The sequence below is a fragment of the Nyctereutes procyonoides genome, unplaced genomic scaffold, assembly GCF_905146905.1.
Source record: "Nyctereutes procyonoides isolate TBG_1078 unplaced genomic scaffold, NYPRO_anot_genome, whole genome shotgun sequence".
NCBI classification, from domain to species: Eukaryota; Metazoa; Chordata; class Mammalia; order Carnivora; family Canidae; genus Nyctereutes; species Nyctereutes procyonoides.
The window spans coordinates 19,501,731-19,529,448 of NW_026575136.1; the positions used below are offsets into that span (position 1 = coordinate 19,501,731).

At 39.4% G+C, this 27,718-nt stretch overlaps 1 protein-coding gene across 4 annotated transcripts in view; it reads right to left on the minus strand.

Annotated features, from left to right (window-relative positions):
- Nucleotides 1-1,808: 1,808 nt before the first annotated feature.
- Nucleotides 1,809-27,718, minus strand: part of LOC129495385 (coiled-coil domain-containing protein 68-like) — a 50,609-nt gene continuing 24,699 nt past the window's right edge. For 3 of the 4 annotated variants that reach the window (XM_055302832.1, XM_055302833.1, XM_055302834.1), the window contains exons 8-12: nucleotides 22,883-22,965; nucleotides 16,009-16,114; nucleotides 14,615-14,698; nucleotides 6,967-7,043; nucleotides 1,809-4,460 (exon numbers count right to left, since the gene is read on the minus strand). In XM_055302832.1, the coding sequence (XP_055158807.1) occupies nucleotides 4,403-4,460; nucleotides 6,967-7,043; nucleotides 14,615-14,698; nucleotides 16,009-16,114; nucleotides 22,883-22,965 (408 nt within the window). In that variant the 3' untranslated portion in view covers nucleotides 1,809-4,402. Of the gene's footprint in view, nucleotides 4,461-6,966; nucleotides 7,044-14,614; nucleotides 14,699-15,974; nucleotides 16,115-22,882; nucleotides 22,966-27,718 lie in introns of those variants that run through there. The other variant, XR_008661524.1, reaches the window with a different exon arrangement.

Genomic DNA, 27,718 nt, shown 5'->3' on the forward strand with positions numbered 1-27,718 from the left:
ACACACCGGCCATTTCTACTCCCTCCCTATGTGTCTCTGTGCTCCCGTGCACTCTCTCCCTCTTCTCCTGTCCCCAGGTCAATACTGATATGCTCTCTGTTGCTGTGGGATCACATAGCATGTCCTCTTTTTCTCCCTCCAGATTCTTTCACTAAATTTAATGATTTGAAGTTTATCCATTGTTGTATATATTTGTTTGTGCTTCTTGTTTCTTCTTATTGTTGAGTTATATTCCAAAGTATGGATGTACCACATTTGTTTACCTGTTCACCTGTTAATGGACATCTGTTGTGTTCTTAGGTTTTGGCTATTACAAACAAAGGTGCCATGAAAATTCAGATACACAGAAGCTGTTGTTTCCTGGGGTGAAAAAAAAAAGTAAAGAAAGGAGTGGCTAGGTCATATGGCAGGTGTATATTTAACTTTAAAAAAAACACCTGTCTCTCAAACTGCTTGTACCATTTTTGCATTTCCACCGTTATATAATCTCATTGCTCCACATCCTCATTAAGGCCCATCTTTTTATTTTAGATGTTCTAGTGGTGTGTTTGGCATTTATTTCTTAGTGGTTTTCATTTGCATTGCCCTGATAACTAATGGATTAAACATCTTTTCATGTGTGTGTTTGTAATTTGTCTTACTTGTTTTATGAAGTGACTCTCCAAACATTTTTGCCAGTATTCTTTACTGGTTTTTCTTCATTATATTTTAAAGGTTCTTTATATATTCTGAATATGAATCCTATACATGTGAGTATTTTCACCCATCCTGTAGGTTGGTTTTTAATATTGATGGTTTTTAAAATTTGTTTAGTAGCGTCTTTAGTTCTAGTAGCTGTTTGGTAGAGTCATTAACGTTTTCTACATTAACAATTATATGAACAATAGACAGTTTTACTTTTCCTTTCCAATCTGTATGCCTTTTCTTCCTTTTTCTTTTTCCATATTCCAATGGCTAGGACCAGTACAATGTTTAAGAAAAGTGGTGAGAGCAATTATCTTAACATTAGTCTTTCATCACTAGTTATAGTGACTGAAGGGTTTTTGGTAAATGCTCTTTAGCAGAATGATAAAGTTTCTTATTCCCAGATTGCTCAGTTTTTATCATGAATTTTGTCACTTTCCTTCACTTATTAAAATAATTATATAATTTTTCTTCTTTATTATGTGTAAATGGCTAATTACATTGATTGATTTCCAAATGACCCTTCCAACTTTCTGTAGTTCTAGTTCGATTTTTAAACCCTTATAGATATATATTTAAATAATAACAAAACAAATACGATTATTTAAATCTATGTTGCATCTTTAATATTTCCCACCAAAAAAATAATAAAGAAAGAAAGAAAGGAAGTAAAAAAGGGAGGAAGTGGGGGGAATTATAATGATTATTAGTTGAAGGAATTTTCAGTCCTTGATGGATTGGGTCCCTACTTCAATATTGATGAGGATTCTTTAATTATTTCCAGCTCAGAGGAGAGGTAAAGATTTTCAAAATAAAGAAATATGAAAATGCTTGAGAAGCATGTTTGTTCTTACTTTTATAATGCTACTATTTTTTCAAATTCAGAATAAAAACTTAATAGATTACTTTTTCCATTAATTTGGATCCAGGGAAATTTAACAGAAAAATTCAAGGAGCCATCTGAATACCTGCTCACGGCAAAAACAATCCATTTTTATGGTTTATACTGTCATGAATAATCAAATATAAGTGACTTAATTCACTTATGCATAATAATGTTAATGTAAAAAGAAATAAAAAAATTAACAAAAAATGGTATCAATTTCTTTATTGTAAGGCATACCATAAGCAATTACTCAAAAGATACATGTATTATACTAATTGTTTAAACATTTCTTTTGTTGTTGTTTAAACATTTCTTAATGAAGATTTGTTACAATATGTAATCAAAGTGAAACTAACTTTCTTTTCATTTGCTCATTCTTGTATTCAAGGTCCACCTCAGACTTTAATATCTTGATTAGCATCATTATAAGTATAACCATTTAGACTACAACTGAACTTGTGTTTCTTTTCCTGTATTTCTTGTTTGGCATTACTTTTAGGTTAATGCTTTTTTATTTTCCATTTAATCCTTTGTTTTATTGCTCAGAAATATTTATTAAAAAAACATACCAAATGGTAAAAGCTGAAACCATAAAGATATAGGAAGTAATCTATATATGACCAAAAAATGATATTGCTGATGCTACTTAAAAATTACTTTTGTATTCGAAGAGGCCAGACTGTTTTAAGCTTCTGAAACTGCTTGTTCTTGTTCTCAGGAAATCCAAAGACCATATCAGGGTGAATGTGGAGAGCACATGAGCAGGTCCTATCTGTGTAATGTCCAGCTGTACTTCCATGTTCAAAAAGGAGCAGAGTTAAATCCAACAGCGTCTTCCCATTTTTGACTTTAGAACACATTATTCTAATGGGAATCATTCTAGTTGTTAGCTCAGTTAGATGGATCCGTTTCAAAATCTCATATTTATTACCATCCATCCAGGTGACTGGGGTGTAACAGGAACCTAAGTGATCTCCAGGTGAAAGGTGAATTCACCTATTACACTGCAACTGCTTGACAGAACTTGTGGTCCCAAACTCCCTACAAACGTGTCTGAAAATACACTGCCAAAAGAATCTTCCATGTGGCATAAGGTCATAAAATAAATGTAGAATTTCAAGATTTTTAGCAGGGTAGTTTTTCTGAACCAAGCGCTCATGAGGGTAGTCCAACAGGTGAAAGACCAACTTAATTGCAGCAAAATATTTACTTTATGAGTAAGGGTTGTTTCTGACCATCATTCACAGAATAGCTCACATAGCCAACAAGGAAGCTATGCTTGTTAAAGTAGCAAAAAGAGAGGTATTTCTATAGTGTGGAAATTGACCACCTAGTGAACAGATAGAAAGAATACTGATAGCCAAGCAAGAGGTCCAAATCCTTGCTCCATCACTGGCAGCAGGGGAAATTACTGGACCTCACAGTATCTACCCCTGTAAGACGGGGTAATAATATGACCTGCTTTTGAGGCCTGTTGGGAAGATTCAAGTAATTAATTCAGGTAAAGTACTTAGAAGTGTTCCTGGTGTAGGAACTGTGCCATAAATGTTATTAGATAACTACACTTGAAAAACTAGCAAGCAATAAAAACATGAAGCATGAAATGCACACATAGAATTATGCGACATTTAAAAGATTAGAATACTCTGATGAATTTATAAATACATTACTTTATCTCCTTTGCATGTATTTTTAAATATTTCATAGACAATACCGCTAGCTCACATTCCACATTGAAAGCCTTGAAGCATCTTTCCTGAGAAAACGTTTACAGTCATACTGCAGAGAGGAGGATCAAAAGGCTTACAAGGAATTCACCCTTTAGTATGGCCAAGGCTGCCCATTATTGCTTCAGTTCAAGTGTTTTCTGTGTGTCAGCATGTTTGCATTTCTACGAATTAGAGTGTGGTTTTCTTCACAGCAATCACAAACTCCACCTGTGATGAATGCCTGTATCAAAAGGTAAATAAAGCACTGGACATCTAATTCTAATTCATGAATTCAGGTCTTCCTGGCTGCGGACAGCAGCCACTGTTCCTCTAAACCCAAAATATACACACTTTTATGGAGGTTTCTGAGCTGCCGGCATTGTGTTTGTATTCTTCCCTCCAAATATCTTCTTAGATAATATAATGAATCTTGAAAAGAAAATTAGTCACGAAGCCAGAGTAACAAACTCCATTTCTTTGTGCTTATTTGTGGGTTGTCTCTAGCAACCAATTTGCAATCCTAACTGAAGAACAATGGCTTCCTAAAGTGTGGTGAGATGCCATGAGTCTCAGCTTTGGAGGGTTATGTGGGTTGGGGAATTAGCTAAAAAAACCTACTCCTCCTCCTGCCCATAAGGCAGTAAAGAATTACTCTCCCACTAACAGTGGGTCAGGAGATGAATTTATAAGTTCACGTTAAGATATTTTTTATTATCCAGAGTTAACTTTAAAATATATCCTTGACTCATGCACACATACACTCTTCCATTTATATACATAAAACCACTATTGAAAGGTTATAGTTGACAACCTTAAACCACCCTCTTCAGCAAAAAATCTGCAAAAAAAATTCAGATCTTTTTTAAGTTTAAAGCAAAATTCATTTTCCATCAAAAGCCCCTGATCTCTTCACTTAGTAAGTTTTGAAGGAAGAGTTCCTTCCCTTGAATATATATTCGTCTGATTTTCTGGAATGTCATCTTTCTGCAAAAGTATTGATGTAGAGTAAATTCCATTGAATACTGGCATTGAGCCATTTTAACAAGCAAGTTTCGGCTGTGTTTCAAGGAATAAATAAGACCTATATAGTGATCTTCCTCATTCAGATCTTCAGCCAGCCGGCTCATTTCCGGAGCCTAATCAACATCAAATAGGGCGTAGTGCCGACAGTCTTCAATTCACTGTAGAAAAGACCATACAATTATCAAAATCGAGCACATTAAACTTTAGTGATATAATTGCCGTATCACCAGCATTCCCGTCTCCACCACCGCTGTACTACCAAGTCTGAACTAATTGCTTTAGTCTAAGAGAAATGGTGGTTAATTGGGTGATTCTAATTCCCCAAGAGACATGCTAAAATCACAAGTGGAAGCATCAAACTTATGCAAATTCAGCCAGTTGTAGTAGGACAAGAGTGACGAAGAGCGAGGGGAGGGGAGAGAGACTTAGAGCCTGTCTCTGCCATTCCACACAGTGAAGACATGCACTGGAGTGACTCGAGACCTTAGTCAACCCTTCTGCCAGGACGTTTTAATTCTGTGGGCTTCTCAGTCTGAACTTCTCTCCTCATTGTGTGATTCTAGTATTTAAAATATATGGGTGTGCAACTCACACACACTTCCACGTGTGTTCTGTTGTTATTGTCTAAGAACAAGACCCTCAATCTCCAGTAAACACCTCTTCCAGACAACAAGACCCTCAATCTCCAGTAAACACCTCTTCCAGGGTTCAAGAACTATCTCTATGTTCTAATGCTCAAGGGAAACACCTTGCTTTTTGGTACTTACTGAGAGATATAGAAGTATATTTTATGGGTGATTAGGGAGATTTGCCTGGATTAATCTTGAAATGTACATGATTTTTCCCCCCTTAACAGCTACTTTCCTACTCCAATCTCTCCCTTGAGTTATAATTCCATTGCATATGGGTGAACCTGGACTTACCAAACCATACCATAGCTTACATTCTCAAAGCAGCCAATTGGCCATATTTCATTTTGCAAACATGAGATCTATCAAGTCAGAGGAATTAAAAACAATCTTTAAAACCAAAAGATCTTTAACAATTAATTTGCTACAGGTAAAGAATTGGCAGTAGAAGTCATTCTCTCTAGCACATTCCCTTTGTGTTAGAGTATCCATGTTCAAGCCTGTTGTTAGAATATAGAGACAACCGGTTGCTCCTTCCTCTACTCTGCTCTGGCTGCACTCCCTACAGGGTCAAACAGCTGAGGATGGCCAGGATGCTGTAGCACCCTAAGGGGACTGCTATCTGGTGAGAACGTAAAAAGGCAATCACCTCCCTTTCCCTTGGAGTCATGCTTGCCCTTCTATACTGGACCCTTCATTTCTTCCCCTACTAAAGTGACTGCTTCTCTCACTGCTTCTGAAATGTGGGTATTTCACTTTTCTCCTTTAATATTTCTAGGGCTTTTTCTTTTCTTTATTGGAAGTTGCAGAGCTGGCGGCCAAAAGAATTGATAACATAGCACCTGGAAGCCCAATGATTCTCGAAGACTCGATTCAGAATGGCTTCATCTTGTCTCTGACTACATACATCATTAACAAAGTGAAGCATGGCTGCAGGGAGTTCTGAAGGGGGAGATGGATCTCCCTGATTTCCTGGACTGATGCGAATCACAGCAGGGCTGACTTGCTACCCCAGGCACTGCCCCGAGGAGAGTTTCAGAAAACAGGCTTCTGCCCTAGAGGGACTGGCCTGGGAAATTCAAAAGCTGCTAGAACAGGAAGTTTTTAATCACTTTTTAAATCATTCATGTAATTACAGACTCTGTTTTCTTTTAAGTGATAATTTCATAGACTATTATGGAAATAAGATTTGAGCCCAGAAGTCTTTTTTTTTTTTCAACTTGTCATTTCAGATTCTGTCCTGTTAGAAAGTGACTTTGATGGTTTCAACCAACATTTTGATTGCTGTAGTGGGTCATTATCATTGCTTGATTCTGTCATTATTAGATAGTTACTGAAGACACTTACTGTCAGCAATACAGGAAATAAAGTGAAATACAAGGAACTATTCCTGCCTTCTTGACATTTACAATCTACCTGGTTTGAAATATGGACATTCACATAAGTACAAACAATTTATAAATAAGTGCTCATCAACAGAAAAACAGAAATAATGGAGAAACAAGGACCATAGAGAAGATGATGTGTGCTGTTTGGAGAAAGTGTTGAAGCCAAGACGAGGCCTGTTTAATGGAACAAAGCAAGAAAAGATATCTAAATTAATTCACTCATTTATTCAGTAAGTATTTCTATGTTGGGCTTTGAGAGTTCAATGATGAATAAGTAACATGGGGGGACAACAGGGTGGCTCAGCAGTTTAGCACCGCCTTCAGCCCAGGGCGTGAGCCTGGAATTTGGGGATTGAGTCCCACGTCAGGCTCCCTGCATGGAGCCTGCTTCTCCCTCTGCCTGTGTCTCTGCCTCTGTGTGTGTGTGTGTGTGTGTCTCTCATGAGTAAATAAATAAAATCTTAAAAAAAAAGAATAAGTAACATAGGTCTTATTCTCAAGAACTGGGAAACAGACAGTAAACCAATGATCACGTAAGTACTAATAGATTGGAATTATTTCTCAAGTGGGATAAATGTCAACATTCATGAATGAATGTCCAACAGAAGCTTTGAAGGCAGATGGTGGCGGAGGAAGACAGACCTTACCTTGTAGAGACAGCCTTTGATACTGTTGTCCTAGGAGTGTCAGACCAAAGTGCCACCTTGGTTTTTAGTTCTTTATTCTGCAGTTGAAAAAAAAAATGTGCAGAGATCACATAGGTAGCAGATTTATCAGTCACATGCTTAATGCTTCTGATCAACCCTCCACCTACATTACTCCTTGGCAGTAAGCTTGTTTCAGTCACTCTATTAGAATACAGAATACAGCCAGTTGAGAGTCACAATTATCTCTGAAATTACAAACACACCTTAAAAAAGTGCACAATTTTCCAAGGGATTAAAATGGAGCTACTCTATGTTATCTTCTGAAATTTAACAGCTGAACTGTGTTTGATTTTAGTTTCTTTTACATAGACAGATGCAAAAAACTTCATAAAATAATTTTGCTAAAGAACCTTGTTAAAGACACCCACGATATTGATTACATGTTTGGCTTTCTTGTGCAATCTCCTGATTATAAGCTCCGTGAAAATAAGCACCATCTGTTCTTTACTATACAGTTCATGGCATTTTTAGCCCTAATTTTCTCACTGAAACCTCAGTTTCTTGATCTCTATACTAGTGGTAAATGATACACATCTTGCCTAGCATGTATTAGTTGTTGGAAGAAACAAATCCCATGTGATCATAATATTTTAAATCTGGAAGCACTCTCATAATTCTAGGAGATAGTGTAATGGTATTAATAAGGACGACAAGAGTTTAAGTTCTCAGGCTCAAATCCTTGCCACTCAGTAGCTATGTGACCTCACTTAGTTACCTAACCTTTCTGAGCCCAGTTTCCTCATCTGTATAATAGAACCATAATCTCTTCTTCACAGGTTCTGAAATGACATATCAAGATGTATTCAGTTCAGTGTCTGACACAGATTTTAAGACTTCAGGCAGTTGGTTATGATTTTCTAGTTCAAGTACCATTTTTATGATGAAAAACTGAGGTCCAAAGAACTTAAGTGCCCGCCATCGTGTTCATGACAAAATTCAGGTTCAAGACAGGTCCTCCCAGTCCAGAGCCAACGCTTCCTCTATAGGGAAGTGGGTTGCATGGACCTCTATAGGTCAGAGGTGTTTAAAGGGTACACCAGCCCAGCAGGGGCTGGGACAGAAAGGGGGCGAGGTGGGAGGTTGACAGGTGGAGCTGTGGCTCTAAATCTTTTTTTTTTTTAAGATTTTATTTATTATTCATGAGAGACACAGAGAGAGATAGATAGACACAGGCAGAGGGAGAACTCGAGAACTCCAGGCTCACGCCCTGAGCTGAAAGTAAAGCTTAACCACTGAGCCATCCAGGCGTCCCAGAACTGTGGCTGTAAAAGTAGAGTCACACACTAGCTCCAATCCCTATTAGGAAACTAAGGATTTAAAGTGTCATATAATTGAAGTTTAAAAGGTATTTCTTAAAAGTCCACCAGACGGTTTGGAGTAAGCCAACACCAAAATGCATGGTTTAGGGAAATAGATGTTAGAATTTTGATGGAAGCAAGAGTGTTAATAATTAGGAGTGCCTACCAAATATCAAGACACTTGTCAGGTGCTTTCTGTTCATCTTTTCTTTGATAACTTTTATTCTTATGCATGTTAAAGAAAGAAGGCTGGCAAAGCTCAAATTGTTTAGGTAACTTGTTTCTAATAACCCACACATTGTATATGTAGCATTTTGTATAATGCACAAGTTTAATGCATAAGGCCTGTCTGCCAACTTCCATGCTCTTTGTCCTGTTAGATATTTTTCTGTAACCAGAGGAATTAGTTCAGCCTTCTTATATTACAAATAAGTAAAGGGTGAGCCTCAGGAACACAGAGACTCAATGATTTCTAAAGGAATTCCAGATATGATAAATAGGAAATAGATAAAAAAAAAAGTAAACTGTCAACAATTAATTTAGAGCAACTATCCATCCACACATCCAGTTAGTCAGTCTCCACCATGTCTATGGCACCACGCCGGGAGCAGAGTGAATGTGAAGAAGTGCAGGAAAGCACAGGTCTTTCCCTCCAGTATGCAGGATGCATAATACAGTGGAGGTGATAAAACAAATGCATGAACATTAAAAATAAAAATAAATCAAAGCAGATCAGGAGATGCCATAGGCAGTAGGTAATTAATTGCTACATAAAAGGTATAACAGAAATCAGTGTGACTGGAATAGTTTATGACATTTTCATATACAAAGATATTTCACCTGGACCTTGAAGACAAAGTGAAATGGCCAAGGTGGAAGAGAAGGGGGAAAAGGACTAAGGCAACAGTTCTTAAAGTGTGATCTCAGCATCTCAGCAATATTAGCATCACGGGGGAATGCTAGAACTACAGCTAGAACTACTGCTTCCTCAGTGTCCAGCAAGACCTACAGAGAAACCCAGATGGCCAAGCGATTTGTTTTAAGAAGCTCACCAGATGATTCTGACATCTGCTCAAGTTTGAGAACCATTGGACCCAAATGCTGGTTTTCAGTGCCTGTTGTATATTGGAATTATCTGGGGAGATAGAAAATCTACTGATGCTAGGGCCTCATCCCAGAGAGTCTGTTAACTTGGCTGTAGTCTGGATTCAAGAGTTTTGGAGACTCGCAGGGTGCCTGGGTGGCTCAGTCGGTTAAGCGTCTGCCTTTGGCTCAGGTCATTATCTCAGGTTTGTGGGATCGAGCCCTGCATCCATCTCCATGCTCAGCTGAGAATCTGCTTAAGACTTCTGCCCCTCCTTCCACTCTCTCTCAAATAAAATAAATAAATAAAATCTTTATTAAAAAAAAAGAGTTTTCAAGACTCCACAGGTGATTCTAACGTGCTGCCAAGATAATAAACTACTGGAGTAAGGAAAGCAGAGCAAGATACGGATTTTGCCCTTTCTTATCCCTCGGCATCTATACTGCATAATAACTAAAATATCTTCACAGACTACGATCAACGACCATTTCACTGTAATCTTTCAAGAGATAAGCATTTAAGTCTCAGGTATGAAATGTACTTCAGATTTGATAAATTGATAATAAAGATGCTCCTTGGATAATGGAGATAAAGCTAATATACACTCCAAACAAGCATAGGCACATATCACAGGCCAAATACGCTGCTGAGAAAAACTCCGCACAATATTCTATGAGTTAGGAAGCAAGATGAATCACAACATCCTGATGACAATGAAGATTGGAATAAAAATAATCTACGCTGGACAATTACGTAAAGGCTATTGGGAGTTTTTCCAAAATAAACTCCCAGTTTCTCAAGTTCCTGAGTATCGAGCAATACAAAAACATAAGAACTATCATGTTACACTGTCTCTATGCTCATTTGCCTCAGCTCCTGTGCTGATTTATTTCAGCTACTAGATTTAGGGATTTATTTTTGATTCACGGCCTATCATAGTTTTTCCTTTAACTAGGACATTCATGAGTTTTATTACATTATTATTTTACAAAACTATAAATCACTGACCATAATACGTCTGCTATTATGATGACTCTATCCAAGGATAGTGTGTTGACACGGCTTTCCAAAAGAACCTAATTTTTGCATACTTTCTATCAACACATGTTTGTTAAATTAAATTTTAAGGATCATGATGAGTATATAAAATAATATAATCTTCAGTGTTTAGAAAATGGAGTAATTTCTGAAGATGTATTTCTATATCAGCAGGTCATTAGTGAGGAAGCTAGAAATGCATGCAATGTGAGAGGAATGTCGGAGCTGAAAATTAAGATGATAAAGATACAGCAAGAGTAGAAAGAAAAGTAAATAATTTTGGTAGTTAATCAGAAATCTTCCAGTGATATTTTTTAAAGTTTTAAAAACCTTAAAGTTGTTGTTGTTGTTTTAAAGGATAGAGTTATATGAGTAACTACATCTCCTTCGCAGAGAGGGGGAAAACCTGCTAAGATAGAAAGAGTACCACAGAAAAAAAGTATTTGTTATCATGACTCAAAAAACTGGAAAATGGAAAACACTGTGATATAGTTACTGCGACAATGACTAAAATAAATATAAATGGTCAGGCGAATTTACCAACTCTTCATTTCTAAATACATCTTGTACGCACACACATGTATTTCGCACATGCACATACACACTTACCCTCCCAACATACACTTAAGTAATCACACCAACAAATAGATTTTGTGGTGGTGATGGGGCGGGAGGGGGGGAGGGGATGTGCTTCCAAGATAATAAGACTCAAATGAGTGATTTTGAATGAGTTTCTTAACTTCTCTGAATCTCAGTTTCATCACTTATAAAATGTAATAACTTTCTCCCAGAGTAGTTTTGAGGATTAAAGAAAATGAAGCATGTCGCATGCCTAAAAAGAGATTAATGTTTTTGGTATGATGCTGTCTGTGTGGTTTAGAAACACAGTTGATGTGTTTAAATGGGTTGCTCAAGCTTGGGTGACCATTTTCATAAATGCAATCAATTCACCCCGTTACTTAACGGATCCCAACATAGGCAGTGGTCTTACATTTGCGGTGCAAGATCGTATACTCCTGCATAAATCATCCAGCTTAAGAATTTCATAATAAAGCACTGATTAGGACCAAACCAGAAATAGGCAAACCATGGCTCAAATACTCACTGAATTCGAGTACCTGGTCAAATATCACAGGCTCAGAGATGCCCTTCCCGACTACCATCACTCTATAACTATCACATTGTCCCATTCTACACTTTTCAGAGCACTCGTCCCTCTCTAATTATGTTGTTTATTTACCTGTTTATGCGTTTATTGTCTGTGTCTTTATTTAAAGTATAAGCTAGGTGAGGTCAGAGACAGTCCATTCTGTGCAATACCCATATACCCAGCACTTGAAACATTTCCTGATACATCATAAACACACAAAACTATTTGATGAATAAATTAAATTAATGTGGCTTGGACTTTTTAAAGCTGAAATGGTCATTGTAAAATTCCTTGCTGTGAAGGAAAAGATTTATCTACTCAAGATAATTAGTTTTGAGAATATAAATATATTTATCAGATACTGCTACAGCTTGAAGACTTTTTTTTAAATAAAAGAAAACATTTAAAAACAGAGGCCTGAATGGAGCCATGTACAGAGAATCTGAGACAATATTGACAGGTATTTTTACATCACTGCAGAGAGTCTGCAGCCAACCAAGAAGTTTCCATGAGGGGAACAAATCTGTTGCTTTCTCGTGTAACACTGAGTGGCTAATCAGCAATTATTTGCTGAATTTGGAAAGACAGAAACAGTGTACAATGGAAAGACCAAAAGGCCGATTGGATAACGTATTGCACCTGAGCAATCTGAGTTATAGTGCCGGTCTATTTAAGACAAGAATATTTGTTTTGGGGATGACAAAATAGACACAACTAAATGAAATAAAACTGAATTAAAACAGCAGTACCACTGATACCTTGTCCTGAAAAACAATCTAATGTCCAATAGTACACCAGCACAGTGGCTGTTATGTAAAAGTAATGTAATTGGTAAGCAAAGACTTCACATTATATTGTTATAAAGAGACAAAGACTCCTTGGCATAGTCCATGATCTAGCCCCTTCCTACCTTTTCAATGCCATCCCATGCTATTCCATACAACTCTTAGGTTAGAAGCACTCCCAATGGCTCCCTGTCCTTCTTCCTGACATGTTCTATCACCCAGTTGTTCACTAGGCTCAGGTTAAAATTCATTTTCTTAGCTTACTCCCACCCACCAATCCAAGTCCTCCACCCAGTGTTATCTTGCTCTGTCCTTGCAAAATGCTTCCATAATATTGCTAGTTACATGTTCCTTTATGTGTGTCTCTCTCTCTCTAGACAGTATATTCCAGAATGTGGGGTTCCTGTCTCTTTTGTTCAATATCGTTTTCTTCAAACTTAGCCACTTCCCAAACTTAGCCACTTCCCATACCTCTACAGCACAGCAGCCACTCAATAAGTACTTACAGAATCAATGACAAGATTGATGATGTGAACAAATGAATGAAATGAATAGAAGCTTAAAAACCCAATGAAGCAGGCATAACGTGATGCCATGTACATAGACCTTACATACACAGGCATGTCACAGGCACATCGAGTCCCAGAGAAACACAGATGGACACAACTGATTACCCATGGGTGGCAAGTCTGCATGATTTCCTTGTTAGATGTACTTAGCTGTATTTCCTAATTTGTATGGGATTAATGAATATATATTAGTAACAAAAATAATGTAAGAAAAAGTATTTTATCAAGTAATATTTGCCAAAAAGCCACTAAGTACAAAAAAACTGTGAGGAAATCCCCACAGAGACATTCCTTGGGAGGAAGAGGCTCTAATGTGGTCTGAATCCCATCATCTGAGCCCCTGGGTGTAAGCGGGCCAGCCATTAACGGGTAGTTGCATGCACACTAGTGTTGAGCCAATTATTCCACTGCCCCTGCACTTTACGGTTGCACGGGACTTGTGCAAGCTCTGCCTTTCTCCAACAGCCACAGGCAACCTAAGGAGGGCAAGCATCGAAGCACAGCCCGAGGCTCAAAGGGTTCACCCTCCAGGACGGAGAGAATGGTGACCCTCTGGGAAGGGGAGAAATGGCACAACACGGCTGTGGTTACAACGTTTAAGATGTAAAACTATTTAAAAACTGTGCTGAATGGATTATGATTTGCCTCTTCTGTTTGGGGAAAGCAGAGAGCAAGGGGGCAGCTCCTGTCTGGTCTATCGCGGGGGCTGGGGAAGGCGAGCAGCTCCGTGTTCCACGGGACAGGACAGCAGGGCTGGGGACAGCAAGCAGGGAGTCGGAATCCTGCAGAATGAACCAGAACAGGTGACCAGGCCCGGGCAGCCAGTGAGGAGCCGCCGGCAGAGAAGGAAGAGGTGGCACCGAGCAGCAGGCTGAGCCCAGGGGCAGGCGTGGGCCTCGGTCCCTAGGGAGGGCTTCCCTAGCATCAAGGGCAATGAACGGTTGGGGGGGGGGCACGTCCTATCACAGGAAATGATAAAGTGTTAGGTACCCTAAGTTTCAAAGCACTGAAAAATAAGAAAATTACAACAGGCTTCTCAAAGTGGATGAGCCCGATGCAGAGTGCGCCAGCTGCCGTGGATATGAATGCTAGAAGGGAGGTGGGGGCAAAGGGACACCTCGGGGCAGGACACAAACAAAGACATAAGAGAACCAAGCCAGCTACCTGGCTAGAGCTGAATTCACACAAGGTGGGCCTAACCAAGCCTCCAGCTCGAGGCCACACGGTGAGATGTTATTATCTGTCCCCCCAGTATAGCAAGCATTCCGGAAACCGGAGGAACTTTTACCAGTTATTTAATAATATTAATACTAATAATTTAATACTATAAAATAAGGTTTAATACTGCAATAATTATTAGGAATACCTCTCCCATGAATCTATAATTTCTTATACATAGAAGACAAATATACATACACATTCACGAAAAGACACTCATATACACACAGACACATGCATGTACACTCACACATAGATACTCAGGCACAATCACACAGATACACTCACACACCTGCCCACATACAACTCATCATGTCTCACAGCACCAACACACACAAGCACACGCGACACTTTCATACACAGACTCACAGATACACCGAGCACACACACATACGCACACGCACACTCACAATTGCCCTGAAATACACAACAGATTCCCCTCTTACCTGGGCTTCAAGGATGTTAACTTTTTCTTTCAGATTTTCAATTCTTTTGTCTTGCTCTTCTAAATTATTTTTTAATCCTTCCATCTAAGAGTTAAGAAACACAATTGGAAAAATCTAGTCAGACAAGAGGGGAGTTACTTACGTCAGAAATTGCACAGGTTTCTATGGTCAACTGACATCCATCAAATTAAAAAATAAAATAAAATAAAATAAAAATAAATAAATCCCAAAGCATTAGCAGATTTAGCTAGGTTTAGGTTACAGAAGAGAGCAGGGTAAATTGGCACCCGGAGCTGAGAGCGCACAGGCAGTCCTATTAAACATTGTGATCTTTGGAAAACCTGTCTAAGCCAAATCCAGCGGGCACACATCCTGCGGAAAGCAGCTTCAGCCATCCTTCTATGTGTCTGGCACACAATGTTTTCACATGGCAGATGCTGGTGACCGTTGTGCAAGGCCACCACCCAGAATGGGGAAGCTCCCCAAGGCAGAGATCTGGTCAACCTGCAGCATCATGAGATGAGTCTGCTCCGCTTGGGAAGAAAAGCATCTGCCCAGAAGCCTTGTGGAGCAGGCTTCTGGGCAGAACAGAACAGGAAGAGAGGAAACCCAGGGATTCTCAGGCCCATTCCGCCACCAGCTCTGTCTTTTAACTACCAGGAGTCTCTGTTTTCTCATTTGTAATTTGAGAATGTGGGCTGCTCCCAAAGTCCTTCCTGACTCTCCAGTGCCATGACTCAATTCCTTGGCCTTTTAGTGAGGCCTTAGCCAAATGATGCATTTGAGTCAAGGAGGCTTTGGAGTTATTTCAAAGGAGTCCTTTTGGAGACAAACATTAGGTAGTAAAAAATCAGCGTAGGTCTGATTTGGAGGTGAAAGCAGAGCCCCCCAAACCAGATCAATAGATTTCTTGAAGTAAATCGCATGATTTCACAATCCACCACCATCCATCTGGCTGCCACCACAATGACCTCCTCTCTTTCACCTGCCAGGATGTTTCCAGAGAAGAATGGCCAGGCTACACCCCTCTCCCCACACACCTACAAAGTAAATTTACTGTTTATGAGGTCATGAAAACAGATCATCTCGTCCTCAAAAACGGCTGAATCTTCTAATCTCCAAAATCTTCTAAAGAACAGTGTACATTATCTGGCTCTGAACCCCCCCCCTTTTTTTTAAATCACCTGAACAACCAAAGTGCAGTTAAACACAATTTCCCAAAAATCTTCATTGAGAAGGGCAGTGAAAAGAAAGCCATGTTGCATGGGAATACAAAGGAAATGTCAGCGGAGAGAAAAATCTCACTGCGTGTAAAGTCCAGGCAAGCTGCCTGCATTCCGTCGTCTCACTGCACACATACCGTCTACCAGAGAAACACACTTGATTAATCTGACCTCCTGGATGACACTGCGCAGGTTCTGATGTTGGGAATGAATCACAAGCTGCAGATGAGAGATCTGCTCTTGGAGAAGGGAAATCTCCATCTGAAGATTGTGGCAACTGGAAATGCAAAAGGAAAAAGAGAGCTAAAGACTGGCTGAAGCATCGCGAAGCCACTTTCTGCAGTGGGGCTGCCAGGCTCCCCTCACACAGGACCCTCTTACTGGGCATCCTGTGGGAAAGATGCTGGGGGCCCCATATGCCACACAGGACACGGAAAGTACGCAGCCGCAGAGCAGCTTCTGGTTAGCTCAGACAGGCCCTGGAATGAGTATATCCATTCATGTCAGAAGCTCCCTCCTGGCCATCTGTGACTTCTCTCCCTCCAGGAAGTGGTTGAGTCAAGCTGTGTTAAGCAAAGGAAGCACTCACACAATTAGACTGTCTTGCCTAGGGAGCACCCACAGACCCAGCACTCATCAGAATGCCCAGATAATTGCATAAGGATGTGAGGCTAGGACATGGGGGGCCAGGAATGGAGATTTTACTTCTAATGGGAAACCAGCTTCCAATGGTGCAGTTAGTGTATATTGTAGGTCGCCTGTGTTTGTCTTTTATTATTATTATTCTTAATGACTATTATTGTTTTGGCTTTCTGCTTTGGGTCATTCTACTACCTGCAAATGGAGTATTAAAAAAAAAAAAGGAAATTAAATTACAACAAATAGTTTGAGTCCACATCAACCATTGTGAGAAAAGAAAAATGTTGGGGGGTCTGGGAGGGCCCAGTCGGTTAAGCGTCTGCCTTCAGCTCAGGTCATGATCTCAGGGTCATGATCTCAGGGTTTTGGGATCGAGCCCTGAGTTGGGGAACATGCTCAGCGAGGAACCTGCTTCTCCCTCTCCCTCTGTCTTTCCCCACTACTTATGCTATTTCTCTCTTTCCCAATTTTTCTCAATAAATAAAATCTTAAAAAAAAAAAAGAAAGACAGATGAAGTTTAAATTTAGATTATTTACACTTTTCCAAAACTCCATTTAGGTAACTGGAATTGATTAAACAGCTTTTGACTTGCCAATATTTTCTTCTTGTCAATATTATTGGAGTTCTGAGGCAGCGCGCATTGTGACAAGGTCACCAAACTTGGGAGCATCGTGACAGGATTCACGTAAGCTTTCTCAGCCTCAATTATTCTTATTCTCAACAGATAGAATAATTCCTACTTCTATTTCTTTACAAGAACATACTGTGGACTTCAGAAGGTAAGTGAATATGCTCTTGGAGAAAAAGCTTTTTACACAACAATATGTTAATATTTCTGTAGCTATTAAGGTTTCATAATTAGTAGCCAACATCCAATGCAACTACAATTCTGATTTTTATAGCCTTGGCAAGTATTATGAAGGAAGTAGACAGTCATGTGACACTATGGAACACGTTCTCATTCAAAAACCAGAGAGTCTCATTTTGTTTCACATCACGTACTAAAACATTGCTTCTCGAACTTTGTATGCATTGGAGGATCATATTAAATCATGAGGGATCTTGTTAAAATGCACATCTGCTCCAGGAAGCTGGGGTAGAGCTTGAGATTTTATGTTTCCAATGGGCTCAGGGTTGTTGCCAGTGACAGTGCTTGTCCACACTGTGAATAGCCCAGCGCTGAACCGCTGATGGTGGGTGAATAACTTCTAGTATGGAGTATCCTCGAATATTTAAGATAGTCTTTTATTTTTTCCCCCTCTTTTGGTTTTGCATGAGACAGCTTAAGAACCATTTGTTTTACCGTAGAAAACTAATTTCTACAAAACCATAGACATACTTGCGCAAATACGAATATTGCATAACTGACAGCCATTACTATTTATTTATCCTATGGAATTAAATAATTCTTACTATAAAAATGCTGTGTAATTATATAAAACAGATGTAAAATGTAGCTCATTATTGTTCGTAGCATAAAAATTAGAATACTCTAAATGTTCATCAGTAGAAGACTAATTAAACAAATTCTGCTGTGCCACTTTTATTTTAGATACACGTATATCACAGGGATAGACCAACAGCCTTGATTTGTATCAAAGATGGTTCTGCAGAATGTTATAAAAAGGATGGCCCTTTCAACAAATGGTACTGAGACAACTCTACATTCATATAAAAAAAGAAAATTAATCCTAAACTCACCTCATAAGAAAAATAAATACCATGTAGATGGTAAATAAAGCTGGGGACCCGAAGACTTTCAGAACATAATATAGAAGGACATCTTCGTGAATTTGTGATAGACAAAGATTTTTAAAAATAGAACTCAAAACTGTATCAACCACAAAGGGAAAGACTGATAATTTTGTCTAGACAAAAATGAAAAACTTGTAGCCATCAAATAAGAGGGAACAGGATAGCCTCAGCATCTCAGTAACTTCAATGACTAACAAAGGCATTGTACCCAGAATACACATAAGGATACATCTGCCTATCTATGGAACAGACACCCTGGGAGAAAAATTAGAAAGGGACTAGAGAGATACTGTACACACACAAAATGAGATGAGGACATATGGACCAAAACAGCAGAGAAGGCAAACAGAAGTCTGCCCCACAGCTGGTGGTGCTAAGATTAAGAATGCTCCCATGAGGAGGAAAAAATAGAGGAGGGAAGGACCAGTCAGACTCAGGACTTCCTTGAGAAATAAGGAGAAAGAACTCAGGATGCCTCACAGAGGCAGGCTGGCTTTGAATACTCATAAGGTGTTCACAACCCCATAAAAAAAGCTAAAAAATAAAAAATAAAATAAAACAAACAAAGATGTTAAGGATGAGTATTCATAATGGTCTCATTGTGTCCTATGATGACCCAGAACTTAGACCAAGGGGCAAGAAGGGTGGTTTAGGAAAACAGGGTGTGGTAGATGTTGAGCTCCTCAGAATACGAATCTCAGGAAATTTCCCCACGTATTCCGTGATGCCATTACCATAGAAGTCACTGTAGAGAAATAGAGAAATAGAAACCTGAAATAGGGCTCAAGAGGGAAGAAAATAATTTCTAGAAGCACTCTTGAAAACACAGGGCTTTCACACTCATCTGGATTAATATATTAGAAGAGGGAGTAACAGAAATTGAAGAAATTCTCTCTTGGGATTGTTCGATAAATATGAAACCCGCGTTCAAGGTCTTTAACTGTGAAAATATACTGAAGTAAACTGTCTCTTGAGCTCCCTATAATCCCTGCTTGTCATTTGTCTGTTAAAGCAACTCAGTCTTGATAAAGAGGCACTAAAGCAAAACAGCAGAAAGAAAACATTACAAAGGCCAGGCCTGGAAGAGGACGCCAAGCCTTTAAGAGATGTCTCATTCCTGCCCTGCCTCCCAATGCCTCAATATAAAGCAAAGGCTGAAATTGAAACAGAATTGAAAATCTCATACTTTGGGAAGATGTACATGCATCCTTCCCTAACCTTCCCACTGAATACAACCAAAAGCCTGGAGATGATATGTCAACAAACACAAGAAGACTCCGAAAGGTGGCGAGAAGGCCGACCAGCTCAGGACCTTGGAGTCCGAGGCACAACACAATGGTGAGTTCCCTGGGGGGTTTCTCTTTTGCCTCCTATATCCCAGACTTGGAGCTGAAAAAGTCTGCAGCCTGGAAATGCCAAACAGAGCAAACAAGAAAAGCCCCATCAACAAGAGAGGAAACTCTTGGCCCTATTCTTTTGAGGAAGGGAACAGAGGATCCTGTCACCAATCAGCACTGGCAGAGAGTGAACAGAGCACCATTTCTGATATTCTTTCTTTTAGATTCCTTCATGTTCAAGAAGGTAAATCAATTCTATCATTAATTCACAGAAAGGTGAGAACAAATGGCTCAGCCTTTAATAATATGGGCTGATTGTGGGGTAGGTACTCGGCAAGAGGCATACCCTCCCGCACTCTGATGGCCAATGTCTACCAAACACTTGGTCAGAGGAAGTTGATAGTCTTTCTACCCATCCATCAGGATACTTTAGGATCCACATGGGGTGACTTACACCGTCAGAGGGCAGCATGATTTGACCATGCCACTTTGCCCTCTGCTCCTCACTGTTAGAGTGGTTTGGGTTGAATTGTTTTCTGGCATTGTGCTATTGGGTCCTAAAGGGTTTCTCTGAGGTACAGCTCCTGTGCTTCTCCGAAAGGTCACTCTAAATCGGACCTTTGTGTTTGTGTGTGATGTCACAGGGCAGAGGGACAAGCTGGGACACTGCCTTCTGCTCACAGACACAGCAGGGAATTAGGAAGCCAGTCTGGGGGAAAGCCTCCAGGGGTCTCCAGAAATGAAACAAGGTCAAATCTCTGTAGCAGGATGAGCACGGGCTGCTGTGGCAGTTCTAGAGCCCAACACCCCCAATTCTACGCCTTCTGAGTTGTATAATCGCTTCACCCATGAGAATCTCAGTCTCCTCCTGAAAAGTCAAAGAAAAGATTCAATTAAATAAGGTACCTGGGCTGACTCTATAAACAGCAAAACATAATACACGTGCCGGTTAGTAGACGGCAGTCCAAGTACAGAGTCAACCTTGTTTTTAATGAGATGCTTGTGCCAAATCTTTTGACTCTTGTTAAAAGTAATTGTGGGGATTAGCATAATATATTATAATTATATATTCATATCCATATGCAAAAAACCTGTCATTTTCTCCTGAATCACAAATACTTAAAAGTCATCCTCTTTAGAGATGCTTTTTTGATATTAGAAATGCCAGGTTAGAACATACTGAATCTTTCATCAAAATGGCAGAAAGTCATGCCACCTGTCATACCCACCAGCCTACCTCCAGGGAACTTAATCACCCAGGGCCCCCTGCCCAGAGGAGAAGCTCCAGGCTATTTGGGGGGTAAGGAAAGGCCCCTGTAGGACTGGGAGCTGGTGCCTGCCAAAAGGCCATTGCTTAGATGACAACATAGGGGTTGGTTAACATAAGCAATCTGCCCAGCAGAGGAGGTGATGTTAGGCCAGTAGACTCTTCCCTCTGTAATTTGAAAGGAAAATAAAGACGATAAGCCAGCTGGAAAAAAAAACACACCCCAAAACTTCAAGAAATCACACAGGAAAAACAAAGAAAGAGGAAGAGTGAAACTCTACAAACCCACAGAATGAATAACAGCAACAAAATAATCTGGCTTTTAAAAATACATTAGGTGCTAAAGGGTGGTCCTCCTGTCTTCCCCGGAGCCGCATCTTCTTTATGGCCAGATCTATTCAGTCTTAACCCACCAGAAATCCTCTTCCTTGGTAGCTTAAGCAAGTCTCTATTGCTTTAACCCAAAGAGTCTGACTCCTACTGATTTCATTTTCTTGTCACTTAGCAGAGTGAATACCTCCACACACAGACAAAGTAATAAGTAAGATAAATATTTGTGATGCCTACAATCCATGAAAATTGCGTAAGCCTTGATGTTCAAACACCTTTCTAGAAACACAAAACATCCATTTCCCTCAAGACATTTCTAAAACCTCCCTAAGAGCTTTCTGAGAATTCCTTCTAACAACCGCTCATTTATAATGGAACAGAAAGAATAGTTCAGTTTGGTTTTTTAAATGGTTACATTTTGGGCTCAAAGACTGACAAAAACCCCATTATCAATAAAAATCATTTTTAAAGAAAAAAAAATCAAACTCAGATTGTCCAGGCTCTTGCCAATAGTTCTGCTGCATGGGCAGGCTCTCTCTTTCAGGAGAAAAAAAGAAAACATAATCCACGGGTTTATTAAGAATTTAAGCTACGAGCATATGCAAATAATTCTGAAGACCTAGGGATGTCTTCCACGGTATTCCTTCATTTTCTACGGACATGTGCAGTGCTATCCTGCGCTCTCTTAGAAAGTCACCTCCTGGGACTAGATGCTTGTTCACAAATACAGGTAAATTAATATTAGTGGTATTCCAGTGTGCTCTGAATATGTATGTGCAATTGCCAGGGTCAGTGCAGGTATGGACTTTGCCACATGTGGTCCAACAGAAGAACATGAACCAGACAGAAGGCAGAAGCTGCTTATGAGAGATGAGAAGAGAAAGATAGATAATGGGAAAGGAAAGAGAAGCAGAAAAAAAAATCGAAGACCAAGAGAGGGGGATATTTGAGTATATATTATTGAATAAATGAGAAGAATTTGTACCTTCTATGGCTCACATGGTGAGCCTTACCCAACGGAGCAATAGTTCCAGATGGATGAAATAAGACCTCAAAATAGACTTGACTTTGAACATTATATCAGAACATATAACAAACAGTGGCAGGTTTAGAATTAGAAGAGAAGGGAAGGGAAGGGGGGGAAGTGAGGGAATTTTATATTTTATAAGTTATTACATGATGTTCCAGAGAATTTTTCTAACAGCATCAAAGTAGTGCAGTTGGGTGATATCCGTGACCCACGCCACCCCCATACTAAGGACTGTAACAGCTTGTGGATTATGAGTATTCACCTGTCAGTCCAAAGAATGCATTCAGAGTGGTTCCTTCATTCTCTGCAAAGTTGGGGAGCACCATAAAATGATCTTGCAATTCCACCTGTGGGCTAGCCGATCTGCTGCCGGCTATAGCAGGGGCCCGGTAACAAAATCAGAAGCATCGGGGGGATTGAAGGCCTCAACAGCATCCTCGTGAGCACCCAGGGTAAAAAGGGAAGGGACGGGCTCATTCATTCTGCAGAAGGAGTAAGCCTGTACCCCCAGGGACCTCTGCTCCTCCCTGACTCCCCAGTGGGATGGAGGGGAGGCACGTGGCTGTTAATACCAGGAAAGCTCCTGTTGTCCTGCACTGTCAGTCTTCCTGTGTCCTGGGAGCCTGCTAGCCAGGGGAAAGGACAGGTGTCAGGAACCCCTTTAATAAGGAGAGAGATGTGCAAACCTTTTAGCACACGTAGCATTGGCTTTGAGTTGCAGCAGCTTGTTTTCCAAAGACACTTTTTTCTCTAGCAGTGTTCTCTTTTCCTAGGAGAAAATAAAATATACAGTTTCATTTATTTATCCGCGTGTGTGTGTGTGTGTGTGTGTGTTTGGTGTTTCTGTGTGTTTGCTAAGTCATTTTTGCAAACTGTTCACAAAAGACACTTCTCATAATATTGGAAATATGTTTTGAGCTAAAGAGCTGATTTCAGATGGTGCTGTTACAACCGACCCCAGTGGGACCGGGCCAGGCATTCCCAGCAGCTCAGTGACTGTACTTGTCTTCACTCCTCTAATTTGCCTGGAGAGTTTTTGCTCCTCCTCCAACCAACTATTGAAGTGTACCCTGCTCAAAGTCCTGGTTCTCTCCATCACACCCCAAATGCAAACGGCAAGCTCATCTCTCTAGGCTTTGGCTCTTCCTCCATTCCACCTGCTTCTCCTACATCAGACTGAGTTGCTAGTACCCAAGGACACTATTGGCCTTATACCCCTACCTGCTTACATGGCATCTGTCAGAAAGCAGAAAAGTAGTATATGAATCTTTAGTGAAGGATCAAAGCCACAAGTAATAAAGTCACTTTCCAGCTAGAATATAAGAGAAACTTTGACATGGAGAAAGAGAAGCTAAAGAAATATCTGAGTGTCATTATTGAACAAAATCTTTCCATTCAAAAGAAAATAACAAGTCCATGAGAAATCAAGCTGGGATGATGGTGGGTTTTTTAAAAAATATTTAATGGTAAGAGATGCTTTGACACTGTTTAAAATGCTGTTTAAAACCATTCCTACTACGGTGTTTATATGGGTAAAATGCGAAAAGCAGTGTTGTAGAGCAAAAATGCGGGAATCTCTTTGGATGTGGACTGACCTAGTTTTGAAACTGTGACTATATAATTTTTGCCAAGGCTTTAGCCTCCCAGGGCCTTATCTTTGTTAAGAAAAACTAGCTAAAACTTGGAAATCAAAACAATATATGATTTTAATGTCATATTGGGTCATTGTTAAATAACCAGTTCTCATGGAGAATTGCTCTGTGTTTGACTTTATTGTTTATGATTTGATTAGAGCCCTGACTCTATGAAGTTGCATGTTCATTTGTAGATTCCTGCCTGGTAGAAAAGATAATCCCACAGGTTATGGTTTAATTGATTTGAAAAATATTAACCAGCATTGTAGCTTTTCTAGTAATCCGATTCTATATTCCTTTTTTCAAAATGCCTAATAGTCAGTTTCTCAAAATCACCTGTCGAAGCCACCTTTACCATCTTACTGGTTCCCTTATTAATGAATGAGTTGAGTAAAACATCTGACATGGATTCATTCTATATTTGTTTGAGCCCTGGTTTTTTGAGTCATGACTTTTTGAACATCCCTAAGATGGGGTAATAATACTACCTATATTGGAATGTTGGGATGGTCGGAGATATTACATGTGAAAGGCCCATATGCTTCTCTCACACTTGTGAGGACCTCAATTAATAATAATTTGAAGGCGCCAAACACTTCCTACCTATGTGCTATTATTTTTCAAGTTTATATTAACTTTTTCCATATTTTCCTGTAGTATTCTTGTCACATAGGAATCACCCTTGTGTTCCCTTGATGTGTTCAAATTATTTTTGAGGGATCACAGGTATGCCTTGTAAGCTTATTATGATAATCAAAGAAACACATTATTGATAATATATTTTGATTTTGTAGGCAGGAAAATGCAGTTTCACATTCTTCCTAATGGACTTACTCTCAATTAATGGATCTTCATAACGAGGGTCCAAGCAGACCGGACAACTGGACAAGTAAACATTGTGCATGGCCAAGGCTCCAGCATGTAGCTTGGGCTCTTAGTGCCTCCTCTCTGACAACAGAGAAAGTCACACCACACTGGCTAGCACTTTTTCTCAGGGACAGTGTATCCTGGAAAAGGAAAGGAGTTCACAGCACCACCCAGTGGGCAATGCACTCTTCCCAAAACTGCACCTCCGGGGAGCTCAAGAGTTCCCTGGCCCTATTGATCAACGTGCAGTAGACACCATTTTAATAATTGCCATATGTTAACATCTAAATGATTTAGGAACCAAGTATATCATTTTTATCTGACTCCAGAGAAGATAGAGGCATAATGGAAAGCATTTTGAACTGGTAACTGGAGGACAGTGGAATCGTTCCTTGTTCCCACTGTCCTCATTTATAAAATGGTGATGAGGAACTAGGTGGTCTCCAAAGCACCTTTGAGCTCTAAAATTCTAATAGAGCTAAATCAATGACACTGGAAAACAAATATGATGCAACAGAATTGCACTGCTAGCAAAAGGAACATATGCCATATTAAAATGTTCTTATTGGGCGTTTTTGCTGGCTTATCACTGTGTTTACGGAATTCATTTTCACTGCATTCCTGATTAAAGTGGGACAGATGGTGAAGGTTTTAAGTAATGTGTTCATTACCAGACCTCATACCACTAATGGCTATTTACTGGAGCAGTGGCTTGTTCAAGTGAGTAGAAAATGAATCCTTCTCCAGGGGCCACCCACTACCAGGGCAATATTTATCAACCTTTGTTGTGGGTGTTCATTTTTAATTTTCATTTCCTTTCTGAACTCATGTCTTTTTCCTACTAACACAAAAATCTAGAGTTCCCCCTTCCCTCATTCTGACACACACCCTCACCTGAGGAACCCTTCATCACAGCCTTAAAAGCATTCTCAATATTATCTTAACACAAGAAGACATTGCCAAGTTTTGTTTCTTATAGTTTTATTTATTCGCTTGTTTGTTTTACAAATATCACATTATCTTTAAACTAAATATATCTTAAAAAAAACTCCTGCACAGTGCCCTTCCACTCCATCTCCACCTATCTCCACCTATCCTAGATTCCAATGGGCTTCACTCTAATTACTGAACTAGAATATTCTGGAAGGTTCCTGCATGGCCATGAACCATGGACATCCTGTCCACTCACTCTGTCACAGACACCTAGAGACAGCCCACCATTATGGGTCAGTATCAAAATAAATGCAAAAACAAAAATGACAAAAACAAACAAAAAAAGATAAATGCTAGGCTATCACTTCTCAAAAATGTCTGCCAGTATCTAAGCCAGTCAACTTTATTCTGGGGTAAACCAGCTTTGTAGCTATTCTAGTAATCCAATTCTATATTCCTTTTTTTCAAAATGCCTGTAAATAGTCAGTTTCTCAAAATTGCTTTTCAATATGGATGTGTGCCTCCCTAGGGGCCCGGAGGAGAATGAATGATGAGAGAGATATGGGAAGTTCCTTTAGTCCCACAGAACCCAGATATACTACACTGCAATCTCCATAAAGAGACATTCACAAATAGATACCTAGCCTCTAGCTCTGCGTGGGACACGGTGTGTGCTTAAATAAGTGTTGAACGAACAGTCAAGTGTATGTAACTCAGAATTCTGAGATGAACTCACATCCAGTGCAGATTTCACAGGGTTTCTGGGAAAAAGAAACTATATTCCACTGTTCTGTTGTTAATTTTCAGAGACAGCTGGCTACTAAACCTGACCCAGTGTTACTGGGTTTGAGGTGATCACAAGTCTCAATTTAAAGGAAAGCTGGTTAATCAATCCTATTTGCATTCCAGAATTGTCTTCCTTTCCTAAATGCAAGCACTCTTTGTGCTTAATTTGCTCAACTATTTATTATAGGATAAATAGTCTAATGCTACAAAGTATTCATCCAAATGTTACAGTTTGTCCAAAATATTAAAACTATAAACTGTCATACTAGCCAACCAGCTACTTGAGGACATTCTAGCCCAGTGATTCTTGGCTACAGTAAAATCTTCAGTGACCCAACACACAACACAGATGTAGCTATATATTAGTACTAGATTTAGTTAAATTTGGGTTTATTTAATTTTTGTGATTTCCTCGTAGGACCTTCATTGAGATTACAGATACAACCAAACTCAGTATTATAAATTAAATTATTGGGAAATATGTAACAAATTAATCAAATTTCCTTTGGCAAGAAACCTGAATATTGAAATGTGATACTTTTGAAGTGACATTTCTAAAATGGCATCAACTCATGCAGACATAAAACAGAATAAGGCTGAGAAGGAGGCAAATCAGGGAATTATGATAAATATAAGAATTTATTGGGCAATATTTGCCAGAAGTCAAAGCCTATTTTTTTTAAAGATTTTTTAAAAGTAATCTATCTCTACATTCCACATGAGGCTCAAACTCACAACCCTAGATGAAGAGTTGCATGCTCTACTGACTGAACCAGCCAGGTGACACCCGCAAACCTATATTCTTAATCTACCCCAAATCCAGTTTTAAAGAGCCCAATTTTCTGTCTGTTTGTTTTCTATTAAAAACTCAGTATTCCTTGATTTCTCTGTATTCTAAATTCTAATGGATGCATAATTAAATCTATATGCTCACCATCTGTATATGCTTGGAGTGTCAACCACTCAAAAGCATACTTCATGAAATTTTTAATAATTTTTGTTCTGTCACTACTCTTCCCTAAATTGTCTCTTACGGAAGTTCCAGTTCCTATAGGATGTCTTTCCTTAATGTGAATTATATCCGTCCCGATGCAGTCAGAGGTATTCACAATCCTAAAGTGAGCTTGGGTGGCCAAAGAACGGATATTTCACTGACTCTAATACACAGAAATGCTATGATTACAGGGATCCACTGTATGATTACCAATAGGTGGATTTTGTGATTGTTCCCATTGTTTCCACTCACAGTCTCACCTGCTTCCCTTTTCTAAGCCATACATACACCAGAGAGAGAAAGTGACA